Source organism: Arachis ipaensis, chromosome B01, assembly GCF_000816755.2.
Source record: "Arachis ipaensis cultivar K30076 chromosome B01, Araip1.1, whole genome shotgun sequence".
Lineage (NCBI taxonomy): Eukaryota > Viridiplantae > Streptophyta > Magnoliopsida > Fabales > Fabaceae > Arachis > Arachis ipaensis.
Genome location: NC_029785.2, coordinates 70,744,620 through 70,754,481, shown reverse-complemented (window position 1 = coordinate 70,754,481; position 9,862 = coordinate 70,744,620). Strand labels below are relative to the sequence as shown.

Below are 9,862 nucleotides of genomic sequence, written 5' to 3'. Positions count from 1 at the left end.
TTTATTATATTTTTATTATTTTTTAAATAAAAATCACAATTCTGGACTTTACTATGAGTTTGTGTGTTTTTCTGTGATTTCAGGTATTTTCTAGCTGAAATTGAGGGAATTGAGCAAAAATCTGATTCAGAGGCTGAAAAAGGACTGCAGATGCTGTTGGATTCTGACCTCCCTGCACTCAAAGTGGATTTTCTGGAGCTACAAAAGCCTAATTGGCGCGCTCTCAATTGAGTTGGAAAGTAGACATCCTGGGCTTTCCAGAAATATATAATAGTCTATACTTTGTCTAAGATTTGATGGCCCAAACTGCCATTCCAAGTCAGCATAGAAATTCTGGCGTCAAAATGCCAGAACTGGCATAAAAGCTGGAGTTAAACGCCCAAACTGGCACAAAAGCTGGCGTTTAACTCCGAGAAAAGTCTCTACATTTGAAAGCTTCAAATGCTCAGCCCAAGCACACACCAAATGGGCCCAGAAGAAGATTTCTGCATTAATTACTTATTTCTATAGCCCTAGGCTACCAGTTCTCTATAAACACTACTAGAAAACTAGTTATTACAGACGGATATTTCCGATGGATTTTATCCCACGGAAATACAGATGGAATTTCAGAGGGATTTTTTGTCAGAAAACAAAAAAATGAATTAGCATAAATTACAGACGGAAAAAAAATCTGTCGATAATTCCGTCGGAAAATTAATTTTTTTTCGTGAAAAATGGTTACAGATGGAAAATCCGTCTGTAATTAAATAAACAAAACACTGTGTTTTATTAAATTATTACAGACGGATTTTTCCGTCTGTAATTTAAAATTTTCCGTCGAAAATGTTATATTCTGCGTTTTATGATCGATCGTGCCCAAGCTCTATTCATTATTTCATTCAGAGCACCAAATCAAGCGAGCTCAACCTAGCATTCCCCTCTCCATCGACGAGCTTCTTCTCCTTTCCTCACCCACTGCGCCACCGCCGGCTACCTTAACCGCCGCAGCTACCTTCTCCTTCTTCTCCTCTTTTATTAATTATTACTACTGTAGACTATAGGTGAGTAGGAGAGATTGGAGATCATTGTAGTAGGCTTAGGGTTTTCACTTTTCAATGATTTTAACCTTCAACCCTTTGTTGTCGTGATTGGAATTTGTAAGAGCGAAAATGGACGAAACCACAGAGGGCAAAACCGTTACGATGGAAGTTGAACCCAAAAAGTGCGAAGCTGATTCGGAAGGCAACGATCTTGTTGATGTTCCCTCGAAGAAGCCAAAGACGAAAGATTCTTCAGTTGTCGAAGCTTCTTTCGAAATTGATGCTGATGCAGCTGAGGATAAGGGTTCTAGGCACACAATGGAAGATGCTTGGGTTGTTCTCTTAGACGCAACTTTAGATAACCCTGGAAAAATAAGGTTATTATTATTATTATTATTATTATTATTATTATTATTATTATCACTTTGATTTATCACTAGTATTTGTTCCTCTTTTATTTTTTAACAAATAAATGGTGTGATTTGTGGAAATAGGGTTGTGGAAAATTTGTTGCCTGTTCCTGAAATCAAATTCATTTCTTGATTTTTTGCATTCTGTTCTCTACTAATGATTATGAGAGCTTGGTTTTCAGGTGTGCACATTTTGCAAACAGAATTGCTTATTTGTTGAGAAATGTTTAGATTGTTAATCTGGATTGCTGAACAAACAGAATTCAGAGAAACACTCGTGAGTTTTTCTTTTTCTTCTTCCCTTCCCTCTATGAGTTTTGCTGTGCACACCAAGTGTTCGATGGTTTGCTTATTTGTTGGTTTGACCTAACATGCACATCAAATGTTTGTTAATTAGTCTAGTGGATAATTAGGTAGATATATGTGCTCAATGTTGTGTTTGTGCAGATGAGGTGTTTGATCTAATGACTGAACTGCTTTTGAAAATTGATTAGGCCTCAATTTGGCTTTGATTTCGCTTCTTTTGTGGTGTTTAGGCATTAGTGACTAGCTTCTGCTCGTAGTAATTATACTAGTATCTTCAATTGAGTCTCCATTTTTGAATTCAGATTCAGTCTCTGTTTTCTTCACTGCTGTGCTTTTCTTTTATGTGTACATAAGTAGTAATATGTATCTTTATTCTTTCTATTTCACTCTTAATTAATTATTTTTATGTTGCAAGTTCTGTCAAGGGGAGGGGAGGCTGTACAGATGACTACTGACCATGAACCTAATACTGAGCGGGGCATCATTGAGAACCGAGGTGGCTTTGTCTCAAACATGCCATGTTCTTCAACTAACCCTGAATTCTATGCTTTGTTACCACTGATATTCAGTGCTGATTTTTGTGTTTTCATTCATCATTCCTTTTACTATAGGAACTTGAGTTTTGTTTGCTGTGATATTAGTTTACTCAATTCCTTTTACTATAGGGCAGTGTTTCTTCTGAGACTGATATTCTCTTTCCCAGAAAAAAAGAAACTTCTTTTGGAACAGAATGAACCACATGTTGCAAGAATCTCAGTTTACGAGGTATGCTATAAGAACCGTTTACTCAATTAAAACCTCCTTGTCTTTTTATTGTTCCTTTGCTGCTTTTTATAACTCGAGTTTTTGTGTAGGGGTGTGAGAGAGAGGTTGCTGAGGCTGGGAATTGCTGACCACTGGTTAGTAGAACCATCTCATCTGCTTCTTGTGACCTGATGAACTGCTATTGTTCCAATCTTTATTGAGTACTCATTACTTGGTAAGTAAAAGGCTGAAGGTTCCAAGATGTAAAGCTTTAATGCTAAAATTGTTATCTATTTATAATTATTGCTGCAAGTTCATTAGTTTCATTGATTATAATTTACTTCGGTAACAAAATTTTGCTTGGCTGCAGTTGGATATTCATTGATTATAATATACAGATCGCATTCCGGTAACCTCTATTTCTCTTTCTATTTTCTGTATTCTCTCTTCGAGTTCTTCATTCACTTGCCCTCATAGCACATTCTTCTCGTCTCACGATCTGATCTCATGGCTGTACTTTGAATTTATGTTCTGAATTTTTTTCACCTATATAGGTTGTACTTGCTGCATCCATTGTAGGCAAATCTGGTATTTATTTCAAATCTTGTCTCTCTAGTATTCCACTATTTCTTATGTTTCTTTCATATTCTCTCTGAGGTTAGATAAGTTGATGGCGGAAAGGAAGCAATCGAGTTATGTGAAGCTGGGAAAAGATCACGCGCCTCTCGTTGATATCACTCCTAGCGAGCTCAATCAGCCAATTGAGGTTCCTCAAGTCAGATTTCAAATTTTAATTTTTTTCCCTTTTCCATTATATGTTACTTTTGAATCAGTTATTTCTTTCACATTTTCTATTGTTGCATTTTCCTTCTTGAATATTGGGTTTCTGTTATGTTATTTTCTTCCCAAAGGGGGTAAATCGTGTAAATCAAGGTTTTGAATTTTGCAGTTCTAGTCATAGTTTTGGAAAATCATGGGTAAATCATAAATGCATCTGGTGCAGCTGCAATTGATGCTGAATTACGGTTGCGGAGCGTGATTTGAAAACATTTGGAGGTGTATCAACTTCTTATTCGCAATCTAAACCTAATTCTACAATGATTTGGTATTGTGCAGTTGGCTGTTCGCAAGTGCCCTAAATGTAGACAGCCACGACCCCAAAGCTATTCACCTCCGGCAGATGAACCTTGGACGACTGGGATCTTTGGATGCACTGAAGATAGGGAAAGTTGTAAGTAATGCATTAATGGTCAATGTTAATAGTCTGTTTATATTTTTTTTGTGCTGTAATTGCCTTCAGTTTGATATAATCTAAACCAAGTCTATATAGGCTAGAGTGGATCCATGACCATGAATTCATTGAGTACTGACTAGTTGGCAGAAACTGAGTTGCAGAAACTGAGTTGCATAGACATTTGACAGCATCACTGTAACACAAAAATTATGCTTCTGCTGCAATTCAGGTTAATATACAACTAAGAACCAACTAACTAACTAGTTCATATTTTCAATGCCCATCATTTCTATAATACTAGTTCATATCCATCTTCCTTCTATCTTCCTTCTTTCTACGTTTATTTTCTTTGGTCTGTCTCTCTCGCTCTTCTCTCTTTCTCTCTATATATATTATATGAAAGTGATGTTCTTGTTCTCTCCTTATTCTTTTGTTAAATTCCTCTGAAGTGGGTTGCCCCATTTCTACTAGTGCATTGTATAGCTTATTGGCTGATTGAAAATAGCTTAATTGTTCTTAGTTGGGATCTATGGAAATCATTACTCCTTGCATTGTATATTAGAATTGTTCCTAGTCGTAGTCCTAGAAATTGATTTTGCAACTTTTAAAAATTTTTCATATTGTACTGATCATGGTAAGTCCTTATGCATTCAATTTTTCATGTATTTTCACTGTTGTGTACTTTTACTGACACGCAGTACTTTGAAATATTTTCAGGCAAGAAGTGTAGCCCTTTTCCAATTGCATTAAGAGATATAAAGCAACACGACATTACTCAAAGCATGCGCGGGCTACTGGTTGATTGGCTTGTAGAGATTTGCATAATGTACTTTTTTTCATATAATACAATGTTATGAATTATAGCTGATAAATTTAGTACGGTTGAACAATACACTGAGGATTATAGTTGATGTATCAATACATTTTGTTTATATTTTGAATTATATTGACTTGCTTGTTTATAGTACTTTTCTTTTAGTTTGATAATACGATGAATTTGTTTATTTTTTGAAATATTATAAATATTCAAATACAAATTAGATAAAAATTTGTATTTATTAAATTTATATTTATTTTGTATGAAAACAGGTTTATTTTGTAGTTAAAAAATCTAAAAAAAAATTCTATTTTATCTTACAGACAGATTTACAGACGGATTTTCTGTCTGTATTTAGAGTTTGGAGTAGTTTTCCAAGGCTCTAATTACCGACGGAAAATCTATCGGAAAATCCGTCTGTAATTACAGACGGAAAATCCGTCGGAAAATCTGTCTGTAATTACAGACGGAAAATCCGTCTGAAAATTCGTCTGTAATTACCGACGGAAAATCCGTCGGAAAGTTCGACGCCTAAGGGAAATGGATGGAAAATTTACAGAGGGAAAATCCGTCAGTAACTGGTAAAAATCCGTCGGTAATTTTCTGACGGAAAAAAAATGCGTCGGTAAATAATTTCCGACGAGGCTTTTACAGAGTGATAAAATCTGTCGGTAATTTCGTCGGTAATCAAAAATCTGTCTGTAATATGGACCAAATCTGTCTGTAAATCTGTCTGTATTAAGCAATTTTCTAGTTGTGAAATAGGACCTTTTGCTATTGTATTTTGATCCATCTTTGATTAGTCTTATGATATCTTAGACCTTTATGGGGGCTGGCCATTCGGCCATGCCTGGACCTTTTGTTCTTATGTATTCTCAACGGTGGAGTTTCTACACACGATAGATTAAGGTGTGGAGCTCTGCTATTCTTCATGAATTAATACAATTACTATTGTTCTTCTATTCAATTCACGCCTACTTCTTCTCTAAGATATTCATTCGTTCTTCAACTTGATGAATGTGATGATCCGTGACACTCATTATCATTCTCACCTATGAACATGTGCCTGACAACCACCTCTGTTCTACTAGCAATGGCTTGAATGCGTATCTCTTGGGTTTCTAATCTAAGATTGGAACCTTCGTGGTATAGGCTAGAATTATTGGCGGTCCTTCTTGAGATCCGGGAAGTCTAAACCTTTTCTGTGGTATTCCGAGTAGGATCTGGGAAGGGATGACTGTGACGAGCTTCAAACTCGCGATTGTTGGGTGTGTGACAGACGCGAAAGGATCAATGGATCCTATTCCAACATGATCGAGAACCGACAGATGATTAGCCGTGCGGTGACAGCACATTTGGAACATTTTCACTGAGAGGATGGGAAGTAGCTATTGACAACGGTGATGCCCAACATAAAGCTTGCCATGGAAGGGAGTATGAATGATTGGATGAAGGTAATAGGAAAGCAGAGGTTCAAGAGGAACAAATTATCTTCATACGCTTATCTGAAATTCCTACCAATGAATTACATAAGTATCTCTATCTTTATTCTATTTTATATTTTATCCATCTTTTAATTATCAATTCTCCATAACCATTTGAATCTGCCTGACTGAGATTTACAAGATAACCATAGCTTGCTTCAAGCCGACAATCTCCGTGGGATCGACCCTTACTCACGTAAGGTATTACATGGACGACCCAGTGCACTTGCTGGTTAGTTGTGCGGAATTGTGACAAAGTGTGATTCACATTTGAGAGCTCCAAGTCTTTGGCACCATTGTTGATGATCACAATTTTGTGCACCAAAAGACAAGCAAGTTGGAAAGCTATTTCTATTCACAAGTTCTAATCCTCCCCCTTGGAAAGGATTAGTGTCAGTGACTAGAGGACAATCCAACAATAAACCCAATTATAATTTTTCTCTTGAGCATTCCTACTCAAGGTCCTCCATTCAATCAACTCCCAATCAAGTTGTGGAACTACTCGCTCATTATGAATGTAAATTTCACGAAATAAGGAAGAGAAATACTGAAAGACATGATAAATAATAATCAAAAGGATCAATTAAAAATAAAAATAGCTCTTGTATAAATAAATTCTAAAAATAATCCAAGAGTAACTCTGAGTAAATAAAGGACATGAAAGAGTAAGTGACAAGTAAGGAAACAAACTAGAATGACGAAGTCTTGACAGTGGTAATAACTCTTCTCAATATCCCAATCCAAAAAGCGATAAAATCAAAATCCTAAGAACTATGAATGTATAGAGAGAAAACCTAGAGGAGGAGTAAAATCAGATCTAAAACTAAAATTATGCAGAATGAATGTTGTTTTTCGTCTCTACATGTTCCTCGGCTCTAATATGCTTTTCTGGGCCGAAAACTGGGTCAAAACAGGGCCCAAAATCTCCCCCAGGAAATTCTGCAGATTCTGCAGATCGCGCATGTCACGTGATCGCGTCATCCAGGCGTTCGCGTCATCCAGCGTTTTGCCTTGCCACGCGTGCGCGTCGTCCACGCCTTCGCGTCACTTGTGCAGTTTCCAATCCGCGCGGTCGCGTGAGCCATGCGTTCGTGTCACTGCAATTTCCTCTATGTCGCGCGGTCGCGTGAGCCATGCGTCCGCGTCACTTCTCGCTGGTCATCTCCTCAATTTCTTGTACTCCTTCTATTTTTGCAAGCTTCCTTTCCAATCTCCAAGTCATTTATGCCCTATAAAGCCTGAAACACTTAACACACAGATCACGGCATCGAATGGAATAAAGGAGAATTAAAATACAAAACTAAAAGTCTCTAGGAAGCAAGTTTTCAACCATGAAGTATTTTTGGGAAGGAATTATAAATACATGCTAATTTAATGAATAAGTGGATAAAGATATGATAAAACCACTCAATTAAACAAAATATAAACCATAAAATAATGGTTTATCAACCTCCCCACACTTAGATATTAGCATGTCCTCATGCTTAGTTGAAGGAGATAAAATAAATGAGTAGGAACATGTAAAACTCATGCAATGCAATGCAACCTATATTATTCTTGTCTACCTGGTTAAAAGAAGATAAGCTCTTCAAGACAATCACAAATCAAATTCCACTGATTCAATTCTTATATGGTAAGAACAGATAAAAATGCAAGAAGATAGCTCATGAAAGCAGGGAACATGGAACTCAAGCATTGAACCCTCACTGATGATGTATGTATGCTCTAGTCTCTCTAGTGTATAGGGTAATCACTCTGTCCTTCTCTAATCATGCTTTCTAATTTTTGTTCTTCTCCTAACCAATCAACAATATTTAATATACCAATGCAAACATCATGAGGTCTTTTCAAGGTTGTAATGGGGCCAAGGTAAGGGTACGGGTATATATATGGCTAAGTAAGCTTATAAATTGAATCTTTAATTAACCCAAGCTTTCACCTAACACATATGTACATTCTATATAACTTAAATTTTATACCTAGCTACCCAAAATTTTTCTTTCACATTCCTTACTCATGTATCAACTTTTATTTCAATTTTATCATATATGCATTGATCTTTGAATTTTTAACTTAACATTGGGGTAATTTTGTCCCCTTATTTAATTATTGAATATTTTTTTATTTTTTTTTAAAAATGCAGCTTATCAATGCACATAGAATTTTTTAATTCTTATAGTTTTACATGAGTAGGTACCCAAATTCCCATTATATTATCATGACACATTCCCTTATTATCTTTTGTTCCCACAATTTTCCCATACTTAATTGACACATAATTCTATCTTAAGCTAACCAAAGATTCAATTGGGATATATAATTTTTTTTCCGCTTAAGGCTAGTAATGTGGTAAAATAAAGAACAAATGGGATTTAAAGGCTCAAAGTGGCTAAAAAAGGTAACTTAAGGGGTAGGCTTATTTGGGATAAGTGAGCTAAACAAATAATGGCTTCAATCATATGCAAGAATATAAATATATTAAGCATTGGACATATAGGATGAAACAAAATATAAATTACAATCATAGAGAAGTAAACACACAAGAACAAAATAATTATGGTTAAATAATGTTACCATGTATAAAGGCTCAAATCTCACAGGTTGTGTGTTCTTTTAGCTCAAAAACCATGTTCTAAATATAACTTCAAGCAGATTTAACATAAAAGTTGTAATTAAAATTAGTGAAATTTTGTTCTAAAAATAGGGTCTTAGAAGAAACTTATTGTCTTTTCAATCAAGTAGAACATGCATGCAACTAACCTATTACTATGCAATTTATTCTATTCTACAAAAGAAAAACTAACTAAATATCCTACTTTATTGGTGTTAGGGAAGAGAAATTACCTCTGGAAGTCAGGTACTGACCGATCTCCCCACACTTAAGGCTTTGCACCGTCCTCGGTGCCATCTGCCAGGAACAAAGGTGGGCTGACAGCAGTATCTCCACAGTCGGGACCGTCATGGCTCCCTATGCTGGTAAAGGAAGTGGAGTCCGGGGTGTCTGAGTCTCTGTATTTTCCTTTAAGTAGCTTCTTGAGGTATGTGAATCGGCGCTTGTTACGGCGCTCTCTTAGCTTTGCTTTGTGTTCCTGCCGATCCAACCTCTCGAGTATCTGATGGAGCAGCTGATTGGTTGTAGGTGCTTGTGGTGTTGAAAGAGGAATGTCTTCAGCCGGTTCGATAGACTGGCTTGTAGTGGCTATTGGAGGTCTGATATATTTTCCGTTAGGGACATACTGATCATCCCGTGGAAGCATGGCTTTGGTGTCCCCAGCTCTGTAGGAGACTCCGGCTGCTGAGACAAGATCTGAGACCAAGGCGGAAAAAGGTAAGTTGCCCGCATTTGTACGTGTCCCATAGCACTCCGGATGTGTCTTGGTAGGTTTAGAAGCTGGTCTGTAAGGATTCACCATAGTAGAACGGCCATGTTTGCAGTGAAGGAGGACTCGTGGGTGCTCGAAAAGACGTAATGGGACATAATCTGTGCCCATACTCGAGCCTCCAAGGTAAGTGCAGAAGCCGATATTCCCTTAGGACGGGAACGATGGTATCCGTAGATCCATCTGCTGCCAGGTAGTGCGATAACTCTGAGAACAACATCCCAGTCAAATTGGTACATCTGGCACTTGAGTGTGACTTCTTGAAATGCGTCTGGTCCTTCTGGAGTAGGGGGAAGATCTAGAGCTTGTTGAATAGCCTCTTCTGTAATGGGACTTGCTTCTATCGGACATAGACAGACTGCAGGGTTGGCAGGTGGAAATTGGAGTAGAACTCTACTACCCAAGAAAGATTAACCTGCCGTGGCTGTCTCTGTAGGAAACCCCATTGTCTTCATGCAATTTGTG

General features: G+C 37.1%; 1 protein-coding gene and 1 long non-coding RNA gene across 3 annotated transcripts; both read left to right on the top strand.

Annotated features, from left to right (window-relative positions):
* LOC107618407 lies at positions 1,935–2,634 on the top strand. Its single transcript, XR_001615226.2, has 3 exons — positions 1,935–2,258; positions 2,442–2,503; positions 2,593–2,634. It is a non-coding gene; the product is annotated as an uncharacterized LOC107618407 (long non-coding RNA).
* On the top strand, positions 3,138–4,676 carry LOC107618403 (cell number regulator 6-like). Of its 2 annotated transcripts, none has more exons than XM_021120157.1 (3): positions 3,138–3,257; positions 3,599–3,713; positions 4,434–4,676. In XM_021120157.1, the coding sequence occupies exons 1-3, from the start codon at positions 3,153–3,155 to the stop codon at positions 4,571–4,573; spliced, it is 360 nt and encodes a 119-aa protein (XP_020975816.1). In that variant the 5' UTR covers positions 3,138–3,152; the 3' UTR covers positions 4,574–4,676. The 2 variants fall into 2 exon arrangements, with proteins under 2 accessions (XP_020975816.1, XP_020975830.1); XM_021120171.1 differs by lacking the exon at positions 4,434–4,676 and adding an exon at positions 3,813–3,881.